We start from the raw sequence: 27,801 nt of genomic DNA, 5'->3' as shown, positions 1-27,801 counted from the left end.
CATGATTGCAATAAACAGTGGTCATAAACGTAGGCTAAAGGCATGTTAAATACAAGATGTTCACCTTTTAAATGATGGTCCCCATTAGAATCAAAAAAGAGGAAAAAGCATGGTACTTTCAAATGGACCTATCTAGTGTGTGGTTGTGCAATGTCCCTCGATTTCTTGGCCAGATTTCTCCTTTGCTCTTCAAAACACTACTATGGTAATAGTTCATGTTTAACATCAAGATTTTGACCAGTAATCTCAGTGTATTAAGCCCATCTCTTATACACAGTATATGGATTTAGTAGAAATTCTAGATTTAAAAAGCTGCTGTTTTGAACTTGGAGCCAGTGCACTTCCCTCCAGCACCATCCAGCAGAAAGACAAACTTAGCAGTTAGCTAGCTGTTAAACATTTAGTACCCAGAAATACGTCGTAATATTATTAAAGAAAAGGTTTGGAGCTTAAAAGAAAGCATGTCATGGGGTTGTTCCTCCAGTTAACCAGAAGCTTCAGTCCACATAAATGCCAGTTTTCTTCCGATTTAACTGTTTACAAGAAAGTGCTTCATATCAATTTATTACCTCAGTAGTGTTCAGGAATTGTCAGACCCCCAAAGTTATTAAAAAACATGCTGCTTATTTCTGGCGATCACCAGCCACTATATTGAGAGTATAGTGGCTGCTATACTAAGACTCTGGGATTAGGAATCTTATGTGTTTGTCTACAGGCTATTGATGCCCTCTCAGTCACTCTCTCACCATTTCATCTCTGCATTCTCCTCTCACTCATCATCTTTGAATGCTGCCTGATAGATATCATATATGAGGGCTATTACTTAATTTTTGATTTGCTCGGGCTGTTTTCCCTCAGCCATTACTCTAGCCGCTTAAGCTGTGATTGCTCTTGACATTTTAATAAGAAACTTTCCTGTGCTGACCCTAAGGTACCCACCACTATGTGTTCCGAATCACAAGTGAAATGTAACAGAAACTAAAGTGCAAAAGTAAACATTCAAAAATCCACCACGGTGTTCTCTTCCAGATTCAAATCCATGATTTCCACTGTAAACAAGTCAAGTTACTAGAGTCTCTCATGCATGTGTGTGCAATCCTTTGTTTTCCAGTGATACACTGATGATAGTGAATGTTTGCAAAGATTTCCCTCAGGATCTGTTTTTTTTTTGTGACAGAGCAGATGCCTAATCCCACAAACTGCAGATTCCTCATAACAGAGCAGATGCAACAAATGATTGCTCATCTTATTTTTGAGGATCACCCTCTTATCATTGAACAAAGTTATGACAAGATTTGTTAATCAGATCATTTAAATGTTTGTTCTTTTTAATTCTTTATGTTAACCACTTCATTGTCAGTTGGGATTTGAATGTATCTTTGGCTTAAACGACTGTGCTGAATAAGTAGGATGGTGCAGGAATAATGTAACAATAAGTCAAAGGAGCTTGCAAAGAAAAGCGTCTGGACTTCTTTAAGTTACTTGAAGACAATTCACCTCTCATCTGAGAAGCTTCTTCAGTTCTAAGGTCAAATGGTGGAGAGTCCCAGATTTAAACCTATTGGGAGTATCCCCCCACAGAGGGACAAAAGGACCCCCTGATGATCCTCTAATCGCCTGAGCCAAGGTGTGGAACTGGGTGTGGGTCCCAATCAGCCAGAGTTTCGGGTGAGTTCATTGTGAAACCTTAGTCAGCAAAGAGGCACAGAAAAGAAGATCAGACACCAGCGAGGGAGGATAAGAAGGACAGACGCAACAACATTGTCATCCCCTATGTAGCCAGTATATCAGAAAAACTCAGGAGGGTTTTCTCCAAGCATGACATCCCGGTGCATTTCAGACCCAGCAACACGCTCAGACAAAAACTGGTTCATCCCAAAGACAAAACTCCAAAACACAGACTTAACAATGTGGTGTATGCTGTACAGTGCAGCGAGGAATGCCCAGACCTCTACATTGGAGAGACCAAACAGCCACTTCACAAGCGCATGGCACAACACAGAAGAGCCACCTCCACAGGACAAGACTCAGCTGTCCATCTGCATCTTAAGGATAAAGGTCACTCTTTCGAGGATGTCAATGTTCACATTTTGGACAGAGAGGACAGATGGTTTGAAAGAGGAGTGAAAGAAGCCATCTATGTCTACTGTGAGCAACCATCTTTGAACAGAGGCGGTGGTTTATGACACCAACTCTCTGCCATCTATAATCCAGTTTTGAGATCCCTTCCCAGACGCCTTAACGCCCACTCACATCCTGGGCCATCTGACCTCAGGAATTCGCATGATAAGGTGGGGCCAGGTTTCACAATGAACTCACCCGAAACTCTGGCTGATTGGGACCCACACCCAGTTCCACACCTTGGCTCAGGCGATTAGAGGATCATCAGGAGGTCCTTTTGTCCCTCTGTGGGGGATACTCCCAATAGGTTTATATCTGGGACTCTCCACCATTTGACCCTAGAACTGAAGAAGCTTCTCGGATGAGAGGTGAAACGTCTTCAAGTAACTTAAAGAAGTCCAGACACTTTTCTTTGCAAGCTCCTTTGACTACGATGACCTGGATGACTGAGAACCTTCACAGACAATGTAACAATAATTTCTCAAATAATTAAAAACCACTGACAGGTGAAGTGGATACCATTGATCATCCTGATGTTATAGGTCCACAAAAGTTGTAATCACGTTTTATTACAGCTAGATGATTTTTTTCATTAATGACATTGATGATTTTTCAAATGCCTCTTCGATTCTGCTTGACAACCAATGTAACAGTGACATTGGGTCAACTATCTACATTTGTTGGTGTGCTGGTTTTCAAAAAAACATGCTTTGCATACATATGACTATTAATGGTAATCTTTATGTATCTCTATCTAACTTTTGGAATGTATTTATTTATTTAACCTTTTAAAAATGGTTTTAAAAATAGTTACGTTGTGATATTTTTGTTAAATTTAAGGTGTTTTGTGTGCATAGTGGCTGTTTTTTTTTTTTTTATTACCCTTAAGCTAAAAAAAGGGCGATGGGTGTTTGTCATCACCCTGCTGGGCTGACAGCCAACATGGACACCTAAGTTTGTGAATGCGATAACTCAAGAACGACGTAACGTAGCAGCTTCAAATTGATACCATAGGTATATCTACTAGGAGGCTGAGAGGTATCACTGGAGGCCTCCAGTATTTTTATATCTGGTTATGCTGAGTTATTAGTTTACTTTACTGTTCCTGAACCCTTCAACATGTGGAGTTTGTTTGATCATGAAAAAGATGGCCCTACATTAAATCTGATGCTGCACGGCTACTAGCTAGTTCCCCAACAGTTAATGTTTGTTTACATGTTCATTTTAAAGCCGGTATTACATTTAGCTATTAGTATGATAGTTTATAAAAGCATATAAAAACCTTAGTAAACTAGTTAGAAAGATAAAACTAACAGAAACAGAGTTGCTACAGTTGTTTGCATGCTTGTTGGAGTATACATACAATCCCAATTGCAAATGCCATTTGATCAGCCTCCACTTGTCTTGGTAGGCTCATCACAAGATTTTGGTATTTGAGTGCAAGAATGTTCTCCTGTTGAGGATCAGAAGTATTTGTGAGGTCAGATACTGTGGCAGTAAAGCCAGAATCACCATTGATTTTCTAATTCATCCCAGAGCAGTGCAGTCAGGCTGTATCTCTCTGTGTGCTGTCTGCTTTTTCACTCATTTACAGTCAGTGCAGTACCATTTTCATTTGTCTTGTTGTTGTTGTTGTTGGGTTTTGTTTTGTTTTTTTTGTTTTTTTGTTTTTGTTTTTTCCTTAAGCCACTTAACACTGATCTATGGATCATTCAAGCATATAAATGGCAGCTAACACAATGGATGAACCAGTGTTGTATCATAACACACAACTTAGCAAGGAAACTATTTTAAATTGTTTTTTTAGGCACTTTGTTTATATGAGCTGATGCAAAAACACATAACAAGTTCTGCTTTTTTTAATGAATGTATGATGAATATAACACAGTTTGACAGGCATAAAATAGTGTTTCTCCCAAAGATCTATTACCAGAAACCGAATCTCACAATTATATCACGATATTTAAAAGAACTCTTCAGGAACTGTACAGTCATACTGTCACATGATAAAATAGGTTGTTGTAACTTTTGTCAAGCTTTTTAAACAGCTGCTTAAAGCACTCCTTTCCCACCATGTAACCATCCACTGCTTGCTCTTGCTGTCCTGACAAATGCTCACAAAAACCTGATATTTCTTGTTTTAAATTTACATATATTTCCTTGTTTTAGCAATTAATAGCATACATGAATGTTTTTCGACTGCCTGTAGGTGGCAGTACTGCATTTAGAAGTGGTTAACCTATCTCCATTAAACAAACAAAAAACCTGTTACCAGCTGCCAGCGTGTCTGAACAGTGACATTTGATTTTTACTACACAAACAAAAGAAGAAACTTAAAGACTAAAAGGTTACAACAACTGTTAAGTGGTTCTACAAAATTCAATGAAATCTCTGCCAGAAATAGCTAGCATGTAATTTGGGAGTGTAGCGCGATGGAGAGCTTTTTAAAAAAAAAAAGGGTGGAACATCCCACCACACAGGTTAGTTTTATAAGAAATGGACTATTAGCATTGAAAATGAGCCCAAATCATTAGAAAAAATTACCTTTAACTTTTCCGTATACTTCTTTGTCTTTGACATGAAAGCAGTCTCACAAATTTTTCATTTTTCTGATCAGTCTACATTCTTACAGCCAGCAGCACAGCGCCCTATAAAAATAAATAAATGCATAGCTATGAATGGTACTCAGAATTTAATACTCATCTCACTTCTCAGGAAATACAAATACTTTCATAGCAAGAACTGCACTGCTTGATAGGTGAGACAAATGGCTCCCCCACTAACTTGTAATGGGCAGAGCCTTTTTTTTAGCTTTTGAAATTCTAGGTCTATTTTCTTTAAGTGTAAGTGAAATACAGACAGGCTGTTAGAGGAGAGACAGTGGGGGTGGAGTATGGAGGGAGGTGAGATCTGAAAAATTGAAGATGGATTTCAGAGGGAGTGGTGTGTGGGCATCAGAATGCTGATGGTGCAGGAGAGCGTGCAACTTGGGAAATCTCTAGTCTGTATCGTTTCTCCACTTAAACATTAGGATCAGTTTCACTGTTAGGCTTTCATGAGTGTCCTAATGCCTCACACACTTTTAGGTTCATGCATGTCATGCATGTGTATTTATACAATTAACTAATGATTGATCATCATCAACAACAAACTACTCATAACAACTGCGAAGACATTTTGCTATGCAGTTGCATTTCAGTAAATTACATAATCTCTAAGATTATTGTTATAACCTTCACATTTAAAATGAAAAGGGTCTGTTTTTTTAATTTATTTGTTTTGTTTTAATATGGAATTCAAATTGTTTGGAAAACAAAAAAGAATACCATAAGGAAGTTTCTGTTAACAATAATGCTCAACAGAAATCATTTCACTGAGCAATACCAAGATAATTGAACACAGAGAGAATTATTTTACTTTGCTGGCTTTAATGCACAAGTGACATTCATCAGAACGGAAATGATTGAAAGCACATAATTGATGGGAAATGCTTTTCTTTTTCTTTGTACTGTTTTGCACTTACAACTCATTTTAATCTTAAGAATTTATAACACAGTCTAAGTCTTATCTGTCTCAAGAAGATAAAAAGTAGATCCAATCACTTTTTTGTTTTTTGGGTTTTTTCTAAGCATATTTGCCTCTGTAAGGCATCTTTCCCAATGGCTTATGGTGTTACATTGTGCTGTTATCTGCTCTGGAGTCTGTTCTAATTGTTCATAATTTTATTTAGCTAATCTAAATGAAATAAATATGATGGAGATACAACACATATGAAAACATACATGTTATATGAACATGCTGCATTCAAAACCTGGATAATCAGTATGGACTTATAGCACAGTGGTTGTAAGGTCATTATTTTCCCACATGCAAAATGCAGGTCACCTTTTATATCCTGAAGTAAGAAGTAAGATAAGACCTCCAGACAACTCTGATCTTTGCATGTATCCACCACGACTTTCCCCTGTGCTGTAACATCACTAGAACAGTGTTAAGATGGTTCTGGCAGTGCAAGATTTGTATCTGGACTGTTTCCTCACCTTTGCACAGGATAGCAAGGTTACAGAATAGCACTGATGCCGGTCTCATCTCTGCAGGAAGAATAAGATGCGATATTCCCCATTCAGAAATGGCAAAGTTTATCAGCCTTTGAGAAAAGCATCATGTTATGGTATTGTGTTGCATCTCAGATGCATTGCTTCACATCAGTGAGCTGCAAGTATATAGTTCTGGTGCAAAAAACAGTGAGAGCACTCCTTTATCCAGAAACCTTTACATGCTTACAGTGAGTGTGGGCTTCAGGGCAGTTACAGACCTGTCCTCACCACTAAACTGTCCAAATCTAGTGTGTTCCTGAAGGTAGTGGTGATGGATTATCTGCCCTCCAGAATTCTCAATTATTCTCCTCCCCTCTGTGGACTGGCAATTAAGTTTGTTATTGCCGCAGGTGATTTAAGTGCGACTGACAGACTAACATATGATTTTTTATTTATTTATTTTTTTTGTAGGCTAAATGATTTTTTCTTGTCACTCGGTGCTATTAGTCTTTTCCTCCCTTCTGTGTAGTAGTCAACATTTGTTATTTAGGAATATATAAATGACCTAAAAACCAGTTTCATCTTAAAGTTGTTATAATACAATGAGAAATACGAAACAGTACATTACTATTTTAATTTATATAAACTTTAACTATGTTTGATACCATTTTTAATTTCTCATGCCACTGTTTTCTCCTCTTCTGTCCTTCTAATTCATTTTTGTGAAAAAACATCACAACGGTGGTAATTCAGCCCACTGGAGTTTTAAAGTTGCATTACATATAAGCAGTATTTATTAAAGGTAGATGATTAGAGCGTTAGTGTAGTAATTAATTAATAACAGAGGCTTTGCAAATGAAAGGAGCCTAAAAACAAATATTTGCATGTGCAGAATCTGCTTTCTTTTCCTCTGACGTCGGTTCTTGTCTGTCTTTGCTTTGGCCTCATGTGGATATCTCCCTCTTTGTGTAAGATAAAGGACCTGTCTATAGTGGTTTCTATACTGTTTCCTCTGGCATCTCATCAGATATCACAGTGAGCAGGATCAGGATCCATTTACTGTCTTATAAAACAACCGGTCCCTTGCCAGTTTGGTACAAAATGATTCCATAAACAAAGTCACAATGTCTGCCCCAGTAAAAGGCCTTATGGGAGGAATGACACCTTATGAGCAATTTACGCTCCTGGCCTGGAGTTTTTTTGGGGGGTTTTTTTTAGCTCCGTCTTTTTCACTCTTCTTCTTGTTTTCTCCTCCCTCTGTCCTTTCATCTAATTATGTTACTACATCATATTCATTACAATTCTAAGTGATATGTAATCATTGCCAAATGTAATAGAGTGAAGTCATCTGTAATATTATTAATAATATGACCTCTTTTCTGTCTCTCTCTCCCTCTGCAATCTAGTTGAGGAAGGCAGTGATGGACCACATCTCAGACTCTTTCCTAGAAACCAACGTCCCTCTGCTGGTGCTTATTGAAGCAGCTAAGAGTGGAAACGAGAAGGAGGTCAAGGAGTACGCCCAGGTGTTCCGTGAGCACGCCAACAAGCTGGTGGAGGTCAGTCATGAATTAAACACGGGGGCACAAACACACACGTACACATGCTCACTGATTCTCTTACTTTATATTAAATGACGCATAGCAAGAAAAAAATATATAAAGTTTCTAACTTTACATTTTACATTTAAATGAAAGAGTGAGCAGGCAAACTGCAACTGAACATGTAATAATTAAAAAAATGTAGAGGTAGGGTTTTTTTTTACCTTTTCATTTCCCTATAAATAAACTATTCTGCTGGACTGAAAATAATATTCTGTGTATTAAATGCACTAACAGAAGCAAGTGTGCATGCTCATGTGCACTTGACAATTAGTCATTGTCTCTTTGGCTTGGTTGGCCGAGTAGTCTTAGCTGCATGGAGACGGTATGAAGAGGTTTGACTCTTGCTTAAAGAAGTATTAGGTTAAAAAAAATCCTTTTTACTACCTGACTGCATCCTAATTTGAGGCGTTCAATTATGCTAAGTCATAGACAGTGAATGGCATGCTGACCAAAGGTCTTCACAGTGGCCTGTCTGAACTGCTACCAAAATTTTAAGGCTGCATTGAGGAAGTTATAGTCCATCTCTCTTTCTCTTTTACTGACTAAGTCTCCAAGGCCAATCAAAGCCTCAAAAACCAGATTACTGTGAACTGCTTCTAACCTTTTGGGGAATAAGTCCAAGTAGTTTAGTCATATGCATCTGATTCATTTTACTGCTGAACAGCCATTTGCCTCCCTTCATCTCTACATACAAAGCATAGTAGAAACGACACACTCACACACATTCTAAACCCAATACACTGTCGCCATGCATGTAGCCTAACAAAATATGCGTAAGGTTGAAGCTATATGCCAATAGCACATATGGTACACGAGCCATTATGGCAGCGATAAAGACAGTGTTACTGACAAACATTTAAGGATAACATTATGTCAGACATGCTTCTGTGTAGTTTCTGTAACGTAATAAAGCCAAGCTGCATCTTGTGCCTTATCCATGTGAATGAATGGAAAAGACTCATTAAGCCTTCATGCTCGACTTTGAGGGTGCCTAAAGTTTCTGGTTTAAAAAAACCCAACCTGTGACCTGGGAACTCGGTATGGGGTATATTTTTTGGTGTAATTTTGGTGGTCTCACCATACGGAGGTTATTTGTGAGGGTCTTGAGGGGGTAAAAGTGTTCCAGTAGCTAGGAATCTGGTATTGGGGGTTTCTTGGGCAGACGTTGTTGAATGACGAGGTGCCCTATAGGGATCTATTCCAGTCCATTTTAAACGGACTGTCCAAATACTAGGCAGCAAGGTGGCATGGTGGTTAGCACTGTTGCCGCACAGCAAGAAGGTCCTGAGTTCATTCCACCATCAGGCCGGGGTCTTTCTGTGTGGAGTTTGCATGTTCTCCCCTTGTTTGCGTGGGTTCCCTCCAGGTACTCCGGCTTCCTCCCACTGTCCAAAGACATGCAATTAGTGGGGTTAGGTTAATTGATTCATCCAAATTGCCCATAGGTGTGAATGCGGGAGTGAATGTGAGCGCGAATGGTTGTCTGTCTCTGTGTGTTAGCCCTGCGACAGACTGGCAACCTGTCCAGGGTGTACCCTGCCTCTCGCCCTATGCCTCGCTCCAGTGCCCCCCGCGACCCTGAAAAGGACAAGCGGAAGCGAATGGATGATTGGATGGATGTCCAAATACTAATTCATCAGTAATTTCCCAGCATCACTGTAAAGATGAATGGAATATCACAAAATATCCATGAGAAATAGTGAGAAAGCTTAAAAATGTGGAAGAATATGTGTTGTGTTTCACTTGAAGTTGGTTTTAGGACATTCCATATTGCTTTTATGAGGTTTTCGTTTATTGCCCATCCACTCAACGGCAGGAAGATAGCGGATGGAGTCCTGTGATAAATGTCTGTGCCCTTTGATGGGAGTTGCCTTTTGTTCTCATGGTCCATTCAGGGGAGCCTTTAGAACCTTTAGAGCCTTTATGTGGGCCTCTCGTAAAATACTGTCACTTAAAACAGCACTCTAGCTTTCGTTGACTTCAGCTGAGCGAGTGAGTGATTTGTGTGCCCTTTTGGTTTCCCCCAGCTGTTTGTTGATGAGAGGAGTCCTGACTGATGCTACACTCGAAATCTGTGCTTTGCATACAGCAATCTTAAAGCTTTCTGTAGCCCTGGGACATTTCAGGCAGATGAATTCTTTTCTCCTTATGAAGAAAAAAGGAAGAAACGTTGCCTTGTGTTTATATGCAGTTGTTTGTATGCATTGAGTTGGCTGTAAACCCCAGTCAAACCTGAGGGCAGTTTATCAGCTGTACATTGGTTTGTTGCAAGTTGTTTTTGGCTTGTTGCAAGTGGTTGTTAGCAGGTACAAAATCCAGATCAGCTGTGTGTGCAAATTATTTTATCGAATAAAATGAAAAATATTTATGACATAGTTGTTTCTAGCTGCGAACACATAATGTCCACATTGTAATGGTCTTGGACGTTAAAATTGTATTACAGTATCATGAGCTAGTTCTACACAAACTCTTTTTTTGGTATAAAGATGATATTTTCCAATGAAGACTGATTGACAAAAGATATTTTCATGCCCCAGAGCTCTGTAGGGTTAAATTGGTTCATCAAATGCAACCTGCAGTGCAGCACAAGCATCTAAATTTCCGTTCATGAGATAATGAGGTGCTATGTCAATAAAGTTCTCTTACAGTGCTCAAGCCGTGATTGTATGCCTACATTTATGGTTTCTTTTGAGTGATTGGAATTAGTTATTATTGTGGCAGAACACTGACTCGGCTGTCACGCAGTTAAGTTTTTTAAGCAAACTTATTAAAGGAGCTTATAGAATAGTGATCAGCTCATTTGAGCATTTTTCCTTCATCAGATTTAATACTAAGGAAGCATTAAATTTGATGTTTGAATGATAAATTGATTTGATTCTTAGATAAGTGTCAGTGCTGCAGTTAGAGAAACATTATTTTAAGTATTCCAATTAAAACTTCAAAACATAATGTGCAACACATATTAGCAGCTTTGTAAGCGCATGTTTCATCTGAGAAAAGTGAACCACTATGTAGCTCATATGGAAAAGTAATGTACTCACGTGTATCTTACTGACCACTCAAAGTTCTTTAGACTACAAATCACATTTAATCATGCATGTGCATTCATCCAGCTTTGTATTCTATAAGTTTTAAGCACTTTATCTACATCAATCCAAGCCCAATTTTTTTCGAATCACTATTTTACTTAACATGCATGTCTTTGGTATGTGTTAAGAACCCAGAAACCTTGCTGTAAGGCAGCAATTTTAAACCTATACACCAACCTGAAAAGTATTTCCTGTTTTATCGTTCTTTTCTCTTTGTTCTTCCTTTTTCTCTTCGCTTTGTCCTCACCCTAACTAGTGTAGGCAGATGGCCACCTTTCTGCAGCCTGACTCTGCGAGAGGTTTCTCTTTGTTAAAAGTCGACATTTTCTTTCTCCACATTGTGACCAACTGCTTTTTTTCCTTTGTTTTCTTCTTCTTAGTATTGTCAGGTCTTTACTTTGCAGCATAAAGTACCCTATAAGTACTGTTAAAGACTGTTTGTTGCAAAGAAAAGGTAATATCATATCAAATTAAAAAGTGCCATATGGATATTACAAGTTTAGAGTGTGCAATGAGCAGTGCTGCGCTTTTGTCAGGGTAAGCATGTAAATTACTTGTCCATACTAGCTAATACACTCACGGCTGTCCTATATAGCCGGCAATATCATTGTCTTTCCTGTCATCATCATTATTCGTGCTATCGTAGACATAGTCATCATAGCCACCATTGCAATCCTCTAATATATTATGGTAATTAACATTCTGATGAATGTCACTGCAGTCATCTCCCTGATGTCAGGGAGGAGCTGTCTTAAGCCATTAGAACAGAGTTTGGACACGATCAGAATCAAAGTAAAGTCAAATCAAAGTGCCTCTTTTCATGTCTGCTTGGTTTCCATTTAATTCTGCCCCATTTGGCTCCATAGTATACAATGTGTGTCTTTTCTTTCACCATTGTTCTTTTCTCACTTCGGTGATGAGCAAAGTTTACCCTGAGGACTCACTTAATCACATCATATTTATTACACCAGCTTGACCACTAACAGGAAGTAAATAAACTTTAAGCTGAGGATGTGATTGCCTTAAAGAACTGTAATGACAATGGACCTGCCATAGCCAGGCAAAGATTGTCTGTAACTTCCAGAATTGATACTGTCAGTTGTATCAATTTGGTCACGTTTCCTTTTCTTGTTTTTTGTATGGGATACATGCACAGAGAAATACAGCAATAGCTCCTTTTCAAGTCAGAGAAATACATTTCTGGGTATCTGTGTATCACTATTCTATTAGCACAGATTGTGCTAATTAATTCCCATGACTATCCTTAATGAGGACCTAATACTAACCCATCATCAGTCCAAACAGAAGCATCAGAGGTAACAGCATAAAGAACTTTGACTCCACTTACACAGAAGCTTCTAAGATAAAAGAAATGAAATGTGCAAAAGAAAAAAATACTGTACTATAATATGTCCACTCTCAGGATTTCATGCATACATGCATTACATAAACATTCAATATATCCTTATATATATTTAAGGCATAACTTGTACATAACATGTTGTTGAATCACAAATTTACTGTAGTGCAACTATTTGCCAGTTAAAGTCTAGATATTTTTCCAAGTTGCTTGTTCAGTTCTGGCTGTTATCATTGGAGCTATTTAAATGTTTAGATAGCAATAAACTATTTAAACATGGGGGGGGGGGGGGGGGGGGGGTTAAATATAAATTCATGAAAAAAAAGCCTTTCAGTACGAACGATAGATCTCTTTTGATCTTTACTTCTAGCTGCTCTTTCCTGACTAACTGTATTTGTCTTGCTGTAATTATTTGTTTTCTACTAAGTACATATGTCCAGTTTCATTTGGACCTTTTCTATTACATCTGCAGACCGAGCTCACCACTGCCCACATGGATGTGCTCTTGTTAATTTAAACACAAGATGAATATCCAATCTTTTAAAGTTACCGTAGTTCCTTTTTATTACCACTGCAGTGAGAATCTATACGTGCCAGCAATTCTTGGACATCTAAAGGACGTTACGCTCCATCACTATTCTAATGTCAGAATCAGATTTTCCTCTGACCTTGACTCCATCTTGGAGCAGTTCTGTTCAGCAGCTGTGGCATTATGAAGGACACTTCTACATATGCTTTATCTCTGAAATACCTCTGCAGCGCTTTCAGAACCATGCTTGGTAAACACACAAATCCACATGATGTCTAATGCGTGGTTAGGTTGCTTGGCTTCTATCAACCTCTTTGCGAGCTTTATAGATTTTTGTCTTTTTAAATGTTGTTTGATGAGATTTAAAAAGTCTATTTATTTGTCACAGATTGTGCAACAGCTTAATCCCTTGAGTTAAATATGCAATAATTACTCACAGCAAATGTAATATTTCCTGTTTAGGAATTTAGTGTGTTGTTGTCTGCGAGCTGTGGAGTTTTCTCCATACGTGGCTGCAACTTTTGCTGGTCAGTTAATCTTCATCAGTTCATTAGCTTTTCTTACTTTTGATTTACAGCAGCAACCTTACTTTGGACATGGAGTGAATAAAGAAGATAGTCATACCCTCTGTGATTACGCATAATCAATACAAAATTGAATGTAACAAATACTGAACTGGCCTTCGAGGCTCAACGACATGAGACAGACTGCAGCACTAAACATTCTTCTGAGGTCACTGCATTAAGCACTTTACTGGACGGTTAACTGGGAAGTGGATGGATCACTGTTCGAACAAGTCTATTTGTGATGACCTGAACCTGTAGGCCAACATTAATCCTCTCTTTGCATTCAAAGTTTTTAGCCCCCAAAAGAAATCATCCTTTGAAAGATTGGGAGTGCATTAAAAGGTACATCACATGCTACCTAATCCACCTCATGTTTTTCCCTTTTGGAGTTATTTTGATAGCAGGTGTGTTGATAGCAAGAAAATTCCATAAACAAATGCAGATACTCAAACAGTCTCATTCGAAGTGATTTCTTTTATCATTTGGATCCAATAAATCATGTGATTGGATGCAAATTCATACTGCTGCTTTTAAAATCCACACTTTAATTATGCTTGTGTTCATTTTGAATTCTATATGTGATACACAAACACATCCGCTATAAACTTGATCAACAACAGCAGCCTTTACATGAGTGAAAGTACATGCAGCCATTTGAAATTAAGCACTTATTATGTGAAGCTAGTTTTTCCACTGGGTGGAGTTTCTCTGATCAAAAGACGCCGTCTTTTTTGTGGTCACCTTTGACTGCAAGTTTAAATCCGCTTAAAGTTTGAAAGGGAAGTTGTTCTCCTCAGTTTTACTTTTCATGAAATGGCCACGAGATGAGATGGGAGTTAAGGTTAAAGTTTAGCACAAGGGAAGTAGAGGAAGTACTTTCAATTTTTCAGCAAAGCAGGTAAAACTGTTGAGCGCACATTGAGTGCATGCTGAACATCCCTGGAACTGTGGGTGTATTTTTTATAGTCAAAACTATTGTACTTTTGTATTTCCCTGTGGTACTGTAGCAAACTATAGTCGTGATACAAAGCCAGCTGGCACAAGATCACTGCCCAGCACCTATAAGAGCCTTTGAGGTGGGTGTTTTGTTTTTTGTGTGGTGCTTATTCCTTAGGCCTCTTGGTGCTTTTCTACCCATCAAAGATATCTAATGGGCAGCCAAGGTTTTTACACATTGCAGGGCATGTCAGACCTGAAAGTGTGCTGTCAGTTCAGTCCATTAGAATTCAAAGACAGAACTGAGGAGAGGTATACCTCTGAGGGAAGTACAAAGGGGATTTTGAAAGAGTGTGGTTTGAAAGAACAAAAAAAACCAGTTGGCTGCATCATTAGGAAGTAATACTAACTATAATAGACCCAGTAGTGATTGAAATAAACTAGACAAGAGTTTCCCTGGTAATAAAAATGAGTCTGTAATATACTGACAATATCGGATGTCTCCAGAGAGCAAATGTCAATCCCAGTTCAGTGAAGTCTGTAAAAGATCAGATCAAAGTTCATTAAAATAAATAAATATAAGATTATAAGAATAATCCTATTTCTATTGGTGACTGACATGTTCAGTGGTCTTAATTTCACTTAAAAATTATTAATTATTTTATTTTATAAATTGCAGTTTTAATGATGCGATATATTAAATTTAATAAATGATTAAAGTGGATCCATTAGACTAATTCAGCTGTTTAGCTATGGCTCCCATGAAGAGTCTTTAATTAACTCAATCTTATAGACTTTAAATTCGCTTCCTAATGACTTCTTGAAAACAGTCTTTAAAAAAGACTGGCACAATCTGCACAACAGAGGTCACACAACACTGTACTGATGCTATTAAGCCAAAGAAAGTGTGTGAGGGACATGCTTTTAAAGTCATGAATTTAGATTTATGAACATATTTAAAGAAACAAATTGTCTACATTTAAAAAACAGAAATAACACAATTTTTAAGTTGATTTGATTAAACCAGAACTGTAAAGAAAACATTTTAATTTCCACGTTTAAAATGATGCAAGTGAGACTACCAGACCCACCAGACCACTGGCTGCCACTCTACCAGACTCACCTTGGTCACCAATAACAAAGCACTTTTTTTGTCCTTTTTTTCACGCCTTGCACACACCTGTGGGCATCCTCTGACTTATTAATTACGTTTAATATAATATTTAATTACAGAATTATATTAAAACTCTCCCTACATTTCCATAAACACTAATATTTACTGTTTTCTAAAAATGAAAATATTCTGAATTTGATATATAAATACATATTTTGTTTCAGACATGTTTTGAAATGTAGCCTTTTTCAATAAGACAAGGCCACAGACCAGTAATATGTTTTTTTTCTTTTTGTTTGTTTTTTTAGCACATAGGAAATACGAGGCTCGATTAAGGCTTTTTCTTCCGATTCCCAACCCATGGCCTATTTCCTTTCTATAGTTAACTGTGTACTGCGTGTACTGCGCACAAAACTGCAAACCAAAATGAAAACCCCACACTTTCAAAAGAGGGCTGTTAATGGTTTGGGGGATTTTTGCAATGATTTTTTCTTTCGTTTTATTTATGTGCAAAATATCACGGCAGACTTTCAGCTATTTCATATTTTACATCAATTGAAGCGTGTGCTAATGTATAAATATTCAAGTTAACAGGCTAAAGTAAAGCAAAATCTTAATATTTTGAGCCTGTAAATTTTGTTATTCTAAGAACATTACATTGGATAATCAGGTCAAAACAAAATTTACTGCAGATTTGCTTGGGGAAAAAAAGAAAACTGGCAGCTAAAGGGAGACCCAGTCCCTGCGCTTAGCAGTCATTTCTTACAATTTAGTATTGAGGGTGGTCTTAGGGGGATCAAACCTAAAGTAAAGTAATCTGATCAGTACTGCTACAGGCCACAAACAGTAAGTCTCAGCCTTGAGAGGTTCTCACTGAAAGAGAGCCACTGCTAAAGCTGGAGTCATTGATTTCTCTCAACTGTACTGTTCCACGTTACAGTGGTGCTATGGCCTGATATTTTAGCACTACCGTCATTATCACATATTATTCTTGTCTGCTCAGTATTAACATTACATCAGACTTATGGAAATAGTATGACAGGAGATGAGGTTAAACTATTTGCACTGATCATAAGCTTTAAAGGTAAGATGTGTATAATGTGTATAATAAAAATAGACATTAATAGCTGAGCAGACATTGCCAAACATACATACATACATACATACATACATATACATATATATATATATATATATATATATATATATATATATATATATATATATATATATATATATATATATATATATATATATATTATTGTACACATAATGTAGAATTTGGATTCTAATAATAAGGCGGCATCTTTGGCAGCTTTTCCTCTTGGGCTCTTTGTTAATTTCTCTCTGACTCATTCCATGTTTCTGAGAGGGAATTTGTCATCATCCCTTTTTCTGATGAAATACCGCTGCGCCCTAGGATGGAATCAAGCAATCTTTTAATCTGAGGCTGACATTTATATTCTTTGTGTTACATCTCCACTGTCCCTAAAAGAGGGAAAAGAGAGATAAACAAATGGAAATTACACTGGCATCAAGCATGTATTCAAAAAAGAGTGCCCCTAACCTTCCCCTGCAGGCCTAAGGGAGTCAACTCAAGGGTCTGTTATCTCTCTGAGAATACAAGACTTGGTGGCAGTATTTGTGTGGCAGACTTCGCCAAACCTTGCCCGAGCAAGTTGCCGTGGAGATAAGCTTAGTTCTGAGAAAACAACATCAGCATTCCCGCTAAGAGCTGGGATAGCTTCTCTAAAGGTGCTACATGACAAGGACTAGAGGAATTCCTGTCATGTTTTTCAGATATGACACTAAGTGGATTACACAAGATTAAGTCTGACAAAAGAAAAAGCAAAAGAGGAATAAGGCTTGACATAGTACCATGGTTCCATGCTTTGAACAACTATCCTTCCTATGGTAATATGAAATATAGCCCAGCATAAATCCTTAATTATATCGTGTACCCGTGGGGCTTTAGTCATATCACTTGAGATGTCACATAATGCCTGTTTCTCTCAGATTCATGTACCATTTATCCAGGATATGAAGAGAGTTTTTTAGCGTGCAAGGCATCCGGACATGCGCCTTCTGTCTGTAATGCAGAGCTACATAAAAAGGAATTCTCCTCATTACTCATGCAATGAATAATGTATAGTATGTACTCCAGGGACAACATTTTTCTAAATATCTGGTAAGGAAATGAGTAGATGATGACCTTGAATTGCAGTGTCATATTAGTTTTCCGACCACTTAAGACTAATAAGTAAGGAGCACTAACCTACAGCTGAGCTACTCCTTTTGTGGTTTTATAGTGAAAAACATGGAATATGTGTGCTGTGTCGGGAAGTCTTTAAAGAATAGTGCATTAGAGAAAAAAAAAATTTTCTTATTCACACCAATGGAATATGAACCTCAATTAGTCATTGATTGTGTAAAGGGCATATACTTTGAGCAGGGCAACAATTCAATATGTGTAATTAGCTGCACAGTGATGTTATATCGCACACAATAGTCTGTCTGTGTGAAATAATTTGAGTTTTACAGCCAACTAAATATCACAGTAATGCAAAACAATGGATTTGGATTTTTATGGTGGCTGTGAAGATTCACGGCTCTGATGTGAAGAGTTTCTACATGTTCAGTAGTGTGGGAGATGATAGATGTCTCTTGTATTAGGAAAGAAGTTTAGCATGCATAGCGTTAAAACAAAGCCAGGGTCAGAGGTGAAGATGTTTAGACTACACAGCTCACACACCTATCGTATGTAAGCTGTGAAGACAACTCGCATTGTAGAAAACCACTCAGTTCAATCTGTTTTTGAGAGGACACACCTGAAACGTATTCATGCCACCTATGTCTAGACTACATGAGCCACAATTGGCTAAGAGAGAGGTCTATTGCTATGAATAGAGTCAGCATGTACAGTATCTTGCAGTACCACAGAAGGCCTGGACACATTCATGCACAGAACAGTCCATAATTTTCAATTTTTCTCTTCTCCTTTTCATTGATGGAAAGACCTCCAGTAGTCATCTTTTGTCTATTAAAATTTATCATCCATAGAGGTACTGTAATGGATGGTGAAGAGACCAGGTAGAACTCTCTGGCAGCTTATTTCAAAGTGAAAATTGACTCTTTGTACCTGCTGATGGGTATTTTTAAAGCGAAATCTTAAACTCAACTCTGTGAATGCTGAGTGCAAAGAAATATAAATGAAAGAGCTGACTGACAAAATAAAATGTTTTGCAAAAATGGAAGTCATTTGGCCTACTTCACCGAACATACCTACATTCTCGGTAACAGCTTTAGCTAAAAACAAATATGAGACGGGAATTTAAAGGATTTCATTTTCAAATTGAACCTTGCCTCCATAAGTGCTTAGATCTGTACTATTATTGTCAAGGATTTGACCACAAGTATCACGGCGATTCTCTGAAAGCTTAGATTGATTGGGACTATTGACTGCTCATCCAATTCCTCACTCAACCTGTTCACCATCAACCGTGCTAATACACCAAACCGGGGGTATAACTCTTTTCCTTTGGCTCATCAATTAAACGACCTCTTTATAAAAGGGTAAATTAAACCTCGTCCCACAGCCATTTTACCTCACCGACAGCAGGTTAATGGCTCATCGAGAGTCTGTTCTCTCTCCTCAAACTGATCTCCTCGATCTCACTCCTGCTCGCCATTATATACATGTCTGTTTATGACATTGTGCACATATAGATGTACAGGACAATCTTTTACACATGTGTGGCTTTACTACAGTAAAAACTGATGTTGATGTTTAGTAAGGGGCAAGCTAAAATTCAAGGTTTTGGTGTGTAGTTAAAGTCACAGAAGGACAAAAGAAAGGGAGACTCTAAGTACCCTTGTGTAGTGTCACAAGCAAATGAGCCCAGATTTCTGTCTCCATCCTTAGTGAACTGTCTGGGCTGTGGGAGGTGTGGGATTATTAGAGGTTTGTACAGAAGAAACAGAGGACAACTCCCAGTAGATATAAGCTGCCCACAGGAACTTGACAGATCAGAGAAATCAGTTCTTACTTTTAGGTGAAACAGGAAAAAAAGACAAATGATCACTGCTTTCTGCAAAAGCACAGCCAAGACTGTATTGTGTTTTTTAGATTACTGAACAAGGCTTCAGATGCCTTTCAGTTTTTGTATTTTACAGAAAATAAACTGAAATGCCACAGATAAGACGAAGCAGATTTTCTACTCAGATTATGTAATATTTACCCTTTATTAACATTACAGTACTGTGCAAAGGTTGTAAGTGGCCAATCATCTCTTTATATTTTTCATCTAAGGGGTTAGACTGTCTTGTATTTTTTAAGTAGTCCTCAGCAGTAGTACTCCAGGCTTTCTGAAGGTCTTTCCAAGTTGGTGTTGTTGTTTTTGTTTTTTTGCAGTCCTTGTACTTGACCATTTTGTTTTCAGGATTTTTTGTGTGATTGATTGTTTGTTTGTTAAGCCACTTTACACTCATCTGCGAATCATTCAAGCATAAAACAGACACATAACTCAAGAGATGGACCAGTGTTGTAGTTAGCAAATTAGCAACTTAGCAAATAACCTGTTAAAAATGTTATTAATAGGGACTTGGATACTATCAACCTTCTGTAAAAATATATAATAATATTAATTGCTCCCATATATATATATTTATATATATATATATATATATATATATATATATATATATATATATATATATATATATATATATATATATATATATATATATATATATAAAATAACATACTTTGACCGGTTTAAAAAATTGTATTTTTGCACCAACATAATTCCTAAAGACGAAAACGTGACATATCTAGACATAATGTGTAGTATTTGCTTAACAATTTGAGAAAAGTGGACAACTAGAGAACTAAAGAAGTGTCAGATTTATTTTTTTTTTAAAAAGAACAATGCACAGCAGATCATGAGTATCTAAAAGACACATCCTTAAGAAAAGAAAAAAAATCAGGCAAAGACCTCAGCCCCTTAGATGTAGCTGCACCTTCAGTTTCAGTTGTTCATTGATACCTAATCAGAAATGGTCTGAGTGGAAGGGTGGTGGTCAAGACACTGTTCTTAAGGAGGGAAACAGGGAAAAAAGGCTGAGGTAAATTACAGAAGAAGTGGACTGAAAATCGGTGGCCACATGTCTTATTTTTACACCGCTGAGGCTCTGTCATTGCACTCAGTGATGTTAGGGATCTTATCAAAACTGCAATCTCATTTTTTTGGTCACTACCCAGAACTTGTGTCTATAGGTGAGAGTAAGGGTATAGAGTCACTGGTAAATCATCAGATTTGTTTTCCATTGTCAGGATTTTCTTCACCAGAACACCCCACTGTAGAGTCTGATGTGATGCAGATTCTGTTCAGCCCCCGTTTTCCTCCTCATTCACTTGTACACAAGATCCTGATATAATTAAACTTCACCAGCATCTTGTCCCTTACGCGGACAAGCAACCATTCACCATGGCTTCAGAACTGGAGGTGCTACCGTAACCCTAACCCTTCTTCACCACCTGATAAAGCCAACAGAAACAAATCATCCACAAAAAAGCAGAGATGAGAGTCCTCTAAAGTGGCAGCCTTTCACCACTTGACTTAGACCTAGAAGTCCTGTCAATACAAGTTAGGAATAAAATCAAAGCAAAGTCCAACCCTCACTGGAATGAGTCAAACTTATTGCCATAAGTGCAAACCAAACACTTACTGGCTGTAAAGAGATTGATAGGATTCATAGCAATGGACCAGATAACCAGCATCCACCATAGGAGCCCATCCTCCACTCAGCCGTCTTAATTGTCTTAAAAATAGGAACCACTCCAAATCACCATGACACATTCACCAAGACATCCCCCCAACAGTTAGAGCTTCAAGTAACTCAAGGGGAATCTGATCCAACCCAGGGGGCCTGCTACCAAGGAGCTGTTTAACTGCCCTATTGACCTCATTCCCAATTTGTCTCCAGATTCTGCTGCTGATATAGAAGGTGGGTCTGCCTGAAGACTTCTTAAAGAAATTACAAGAAAGCTTGCCTCAGGGAGTGTAAGTTATGCTGAAGAATAAAGGTGGTCATACCAAATATTAATTTTTAAGCTGGTTACAATTGTCAAAACTCTGTTTTTGCCTTGCATACTATAATTCCATGTATGTGTGTAAATGTTTCGCAGCAAAATGTAAAGAAATGAGGGGTGAGGCTATTGCACACTACTGCATATTTTAGAAAAGAAGTGTTTGTAAATCACTGCAAGGAGTGTATACAGTTGATACAAACAAACTAAAAAGGTTTGACTTGCTTCACCAGTGTCTTGATGTCAAATAGCCACTTGCACCTAACTGTTCACCTGATTCCAAACACCAACTTCAGCTAGCCTTTCTCAGCTATTGGGAAATAGTCCTTGTCAAACTTTCCCAGTGTCCGCATTGATGTGATATCAGCCAAGTGCATCAGAGTGAGTACAGTTGTCGATCCCTGTTTAGAAATAACTACATGAGAAACTGTGTGCAGTGATCCCTTAAAGTTCCCTGTAGACATATCTTTGATTTTTAAGAACACGCTTCTATAACTGGTTTCCTGTATCATTAATTAAGGCTTAAAAGAAAAGCTACAAAAAAGATGAATGGCCACTACTATAAAAAACAAAACAAAAGGAAAAATGAAGCATCATTTTATAGCCCCAGTATATTTAACTTTCACTACATTTACATTTTGTCACTGTGCTGGTATTTGAAACTAGAACCATCCTATTCTGTAATATGAATGTTAAAAAATGTACCGCTCGACTCCTACCAAGCTAGATTGCTAATGCGGAAGTAAAATCTCGAAGGAGCTGCTCCACAGCCCCGTCTTGCCTTCCCTGAGGTAGAAAGCCCTAGTTTGAGTGTTCACTTACATCATCAAAGGGCCCTTCTGTCTCATGTAATATTAACATGTGCTAAATCAGTGGCAAACAGCAGCAGCAATGTTTACACAGCATTAGCACAGGCTTGCAAAGTCTCATAGACAGGGTCTCTCTTTGTGTTCAAAGATTAGGAGGCTCTGACACCCACATGAAGTGACAGGATTATTGGATATATGGGTTCAATGTTTTACAAGGTGGTTAATTTAGACTCATGGCATTTGTACCCTACAGGAGCCTTTTTGAGCAGGGGGGGCATTCCTGTGTAAACTGTCTGACCTTTTGACACTGGCTCAAATCTAATAATCAAAAAGCATTTTGAGGTGAAGTAGGCTGTCACCGTGAATTCAGATTTGCTGGTAATTAAGACCATTAATCACATTTAGTCCTTTCCTATATACAGCTCTGAAGTGTACCTAGGTGAGAGAATAGGAGAGACCGGTGCCTTCAGTTGGAAATACTGAGAGAAAATGCTTGGTAGTGCAGAAGAAAAGCCATCAATTCTCATTATGAACAATAGATCATCTCTCCTAATTAGTACTACAGCTTTTTACCATAGTACAAATGCCAAATAACGCAAGCTAGCGATTGCCGGCACCTCCCATTACTGATTAATGAGATACACAAATAATACCTATAAGGGGCTCGAGTTTTTGCCCCAGATAGCTTATTAAAGATAAGATGTGATATACTGCGGGTCAGGTCCTATTGGAAAATATATGCTGAAATATATCCATTCACAGAACCGTTAAACTCTGCTTCGTCTGAAGCACGTCTTGTTGTTTAAAGCAAAGGCTGTAACTTTTCTTTGGATTAACAACTCGATCTGGAGATTTCTGAAGGTTTCAAGTTACACTCACTGGCATTTGTTCAGTAATCATGAAACAATAGAATAGATGGGGTGACTGGGATTTGTCCCTTGTCAAATTTAGAGTGATGGGTGTGGAGAGGAGAGGAATTTTGGCACCAACAAGAGAGTATTGGTCGAGCAAGGGCCACTATAGATAATTGGGATCTTCCTTTTTAGATGATTAAGATGGTGTTACAAATCTAAAAAAAAAAAGAAAAGGAGACAGGGAGGGGCTTCATTAACGTAACAAACTTTTATACTTGTCCTTACTTTGAAATATTCAAAGTACAAGAGGTTAATTTAAAAGCTAGTCTTTTAAATGCCAGTTTTTTGACCATGTTCACTCTTTAATATTTCTGCTTATGGAAAGCATGCCGACTGCTCTTAACATAGCCACATATTTGCTTCTGCAGTTCTCGGAATGAAATAAGTAAAGCAGGACTCTAAATCCAGCCAGGCACAAACAGGACATGTACCTAATTTCATTTCCTTTCTCTTCTAACCCAGTGTAGTCTTATCTCTCTCCTCAGCACTTTTTGTGCTTTGTTTGTTTATTTCCTCGTCTCCATTTCCTAGTTTCTTTTAAGACTATAAGCGAGATAAGTTGCAGTTTGTTTAGAAAAGGTCGCAGATGGAGAGAGTATCCTGGAAAGGTGAAAATACTGAGCAGTGCAACTCGAGTCTAAATGGACTCATAATGCAAGTAGAATATTTTCTTGTGCATATTCATTAGCCAGGTACTGCTCATCACACTATCTTTGATCCGTTTCAATAGAGTATGCAAATGCGAACACAGAAGCACACACGGCATTTCTAGACCTCCTGCTGCCCTCTCATATCATCAGACAACATCATCCAGAGTTATCCACAGCTGCTCTTCTCCAGAATTTACATTACAAACACAGTTCACTAGACTGTCTATTTTAAGTTTTACTAAAGATTCTTCATGTGTTTGAATACAATACTACTATTTAACAATGTAGCTCCAGTGGTATTTGAATTTGAAATGAGGAGTAACATGGAAACACAATAGCACAGGTGTGCATACATGAGAGTGTCATACAGCTGTTTTTCACAGATGGCTATGGGTGGGTGTACAAAGACATCTCAACTTCTTACACAAACCCTGGTGAAAACGTGCACATATGTGTGTCGCGCACACAACTGCATACACGTCAGCTAAGTTTTTCATCATTTTAATTTGACAGTGACCTGAAAAGCATGCCAGTAAAAACACAATATCAAAGTCAAAGCAAACATGTCCTCTGTACGAAAAAAAAGTCACTACCAATATTACTGTAAAGACACGTTTTATGATTGTATTTGCTTCCCTAATGACAGAGCAGAAAGAAACATTTGCAGGTTCAAGGTTGTCTTGTTTTTTATTGTGTAAGGTTAAAAATAGAACTTGAAAATAATACTTTTTTTTCTATGCACTGACTGTTGCCCCTTAGGACATCATCAGTTCAGAAATTGCCATAAAGTGGAATGCATCTGCAACTGTTCTTTCTGTGTGTATACTGTAAATCCATGGTACTACACATATATATATGTGTGTGTGTGTGTGTGTGTGAGTGACATGTATATATGTGTGACATGGCGCACAGTAGAGCAGCGGCTACCGGAGAACACGTCTATTCTAATGTTTTTAATGTTTGTAATACTGGTTCTGACTTTGCCCGCTGTAAGCGTGTGGCATATAATTGTACAGAATTTTTGAGCTCAAGGCACAGTTCGACTACAACAACAACTATAGACCACAGACTCAGAACTCTGCTAGGCAGACTGCAGCTGCTACGATCTGGGAGGAGCAGAGAGCAGCGGATAACGGGCAAGAGGAAGCGCTGTGAGCGGAGGCAGAAGAGGGGAAAGCGCGGTGGTGTGCTGGAGACGCTAAAGGCTAATGCTTGGAAACCGCCGATTCCGTCCCTGTTCCTGGCAAATGTCCACTCTCTAGACAACAAGAGGAGATGAGGAACTGTTCCATACTCTGTCTCACAAAAACATGGCTAAAAGACAGCATGCCGAACTCAGCCTTCCAGATCTACGGCCGGCAGCTCTTCCGGGCTGACCGCAATATGCTATTGGGGAAAGCTCGCGGAGGCGGCTTATGTGTCTACATAAAGAAAGGATGGATCTACACAACAACATCAGCTCACTTCAGAACAAGCACCCGGAAGCTTTTTACATAGTGGCTGGGGATTTTAACCATGTAAACATGACAGACATCTTGCCAAGGTTTTACCAGCATGTCACCATACCGACACGGGGAGATAACACACTGGACCATGTTTACACCAATATGCGAGACGCATACAGAGCAGTACCCCGCCCCCAGCTCGGCCTCTCCGACCACATCTGCATTATGCTGGTCCCTGCCTACCATCCCCCACTACGACGCTCCAAACCCACACAGAAAACCATCACTGTGTGGCCCAATGACGGATACTCTGTACTACAGGACTGCTTTGAATGCACAGACTGGCAGGTCTTCAGGGATGCTGTGGTGTATAAGGACAAGCTGGATTTGGAGGAGTATACATCTGCTGTCCTCGGCTACATTAGTAAGTGTGCGGAGGATGTTACCACCACCAAGTCTGTGATGTGCTATCCAAACCAGAAACCTTGGCTGAATGCGGGAGTCCGTGCCCTGCTGAAAGCCAGGGACGCCGCCTTCAGGTCTGGTGATACACAGAGACTCAGGAGGGCTAGGAGAGAACTGACTGCAGGTGTGCGTATGAGCCAAAGCCACATACGCACAGAAGATTCCTTCCCAGGACCCACGCAGTATGTGGAAGGGTATCAAGTGCATCACTGACTACAAAACTAGGGATGCACAATGCCCCAGGGACCCTTCTCTTACTTGTCATTTCTGTTTGTTAAAAAAACAAAAAACAAAACAACAACAACAAAAAAAACAACTATTTATTATAACTTTAAGAAACAATTTCGGTTTCTTCATTATTTTGTTTCTTTTCACTCTGGACCGTGTGTACTTAATTTCGTTCCACCTCATGTTAACAAGCGATGCGAATGACAAATAAAGCTCCTTGAATCCTTGAATATATATATATATATATTTATATATATATTCAAGGATTCATATATATATATATATATATATATATATATATATATATATATATATATATATATATATATATATATATATATATATATATATATATATATATATATATATGCATGCCATGTGACATCAATTCACTGATCCGCACCATTAGGATCTACAGCAATGAAATGTCATTTGGACTGGGCAAGTGCAGTCAGATGGTAACGACAGGGAAAGTAGTCAGAACTGGAAATACCAGAAGGTGTTACATTACAGACATTGAGGACAGCTACAAGTATCTGAGGGGATTCCACAGACAAATGGGAACGACGAAGAGGCTGATGCTGCTAGGAAAGCTGCAACCACTAAGTACCTGCAGAGAGTAACACATGTCCTGAGGAGTCAGCTGAATGGTAAGAACAAGATCTTGGCTGTCAACACATAACCCATGCCCGTGATCAGGTACCCTGCTGGGATAATAAGCTAGTCAAAGGACGAGATGGAAGCTACTGACATCAAGACCAGGAACCTCCTGACCATGCATGGAGGGTTTTACTCCTAGTCCACCACCCTGAGACTCTATGCTAAGCAAAAGGAGGGAGGGCAAGGACTACTAATTGCCAGAGCCACTGTCCAGGATGACACAACAAACATCCACGAGTACATCAGGAAGATGGCCACTACTGACCATGTGCTTAGTGAATACCTCAGGCAGCAGAAACCAGAGGAAGCCCGAGATCATAGAGGCTGGGGTTCATCACACCAGGCAAGACCCCAGGTGCAGGCTGTGTAAAGATGCCCCTGAGACAATCCAGCACATAACAGCAGGGTGCAGATGCTAGCAGGCAGGGCATACATAGAACGCCATAACCAAGTGACCAGCATACTATCTATATACTACTACTGTATAGTGACTAGCATACAAACATCTGTGCCGAGTATGGCCTGGAAGTCCCGAGGTCAAAATGGCAGATGCCCCCAAGGGTGGTCAAGAATGACCTACCTAAGATCCTGTGGGACTTCCAGATACAGAATGGTGGTGGCTAACCAACCGGACATACTGGTGGTGGACAAGCAGAGGAAGACGGCCGTAGTGATAGATGTAGCGATACCGAATGACAGCAACATCAGGAAGAAGGAACACGAGTACCAAGACCTCAGAGAAAAGGTAGCAGTGGTCCCAGTGGTAATTGGAGCGCTAGGTGCAGAGACTCCCAAGCTAGGCGAGTGGCTCCAGCAGATCCCAGGAAAAAATCGGAGATCTATGTCCAGAAGAGCGCAGTCCTAGGAACAGCTAAGATACTGTGTAGGACCCTGAAGCTCCCAGGCCTCTGGTAGAGGACCCGAGCTTGAAGGATAGACCACCCGCAGGGGCGAGAGGGGATTTTTTTAATAAGAATTTTCAGTTCTTCATTGCAATGTTAGATTTTTAATAATGCCAAAAAAAGGTTTCAGACCAGCTATATCTCTATCAAACATTGCATGTAATCTACCAATCTAGCTTTGTTAAACCCTTGACACAGTGCCCTCTAGCATTTTAATTGGATACAAGTGACATGAATGTATATTACAATTTATACCCCCAGCACATAATCTACTCATCATTTCC

General features: G+C 38.7%; 1 protein-coding gene across 1 annotated transcript in view; it reads left to right on the top strand.

Annotated features, from left to right (window-relative positions):
- Positions 1–27,801, top strand: part of ctnna2 (catenin (cadherin-associated protein), alpha 2) — a 321,242-nt gene that overhangs the window by 234,295 nt on the left and 59,146 nt on the right. Inside the window, exon 9 of the mRNA XM_006787177.3 lies at positions 7,565–7,717. Within this exon, the coding sequence (XP_006787240.1) occupies positions 7,565–7,717 (153 nt within the window). The remainder of the gene's footprint in view (positions 1–7,564; positions 7,718–27,801) is intronic.

Source organism: Neolamprologus brichardi, chromosome 6 (genome assembly GCF_056152115.1).
Source record: "Neolamprologus brichardi isolate AB-2024 chromosome 6, ASM5615211v1, whole genome shotgun sequence".
Classification (NCBI taxonomy): Eukaryota; Metazoa; Chordata; class Actinopteri; order Cichliformes; family Cichlidae; genus Neolamprologus; species Neolamprologus brichardi.
The sequence above is the reverse complement of the archived record's forward strand: the minus strand, read 5'-3'. Positions and strand labels throughout refer to the sequence as shown.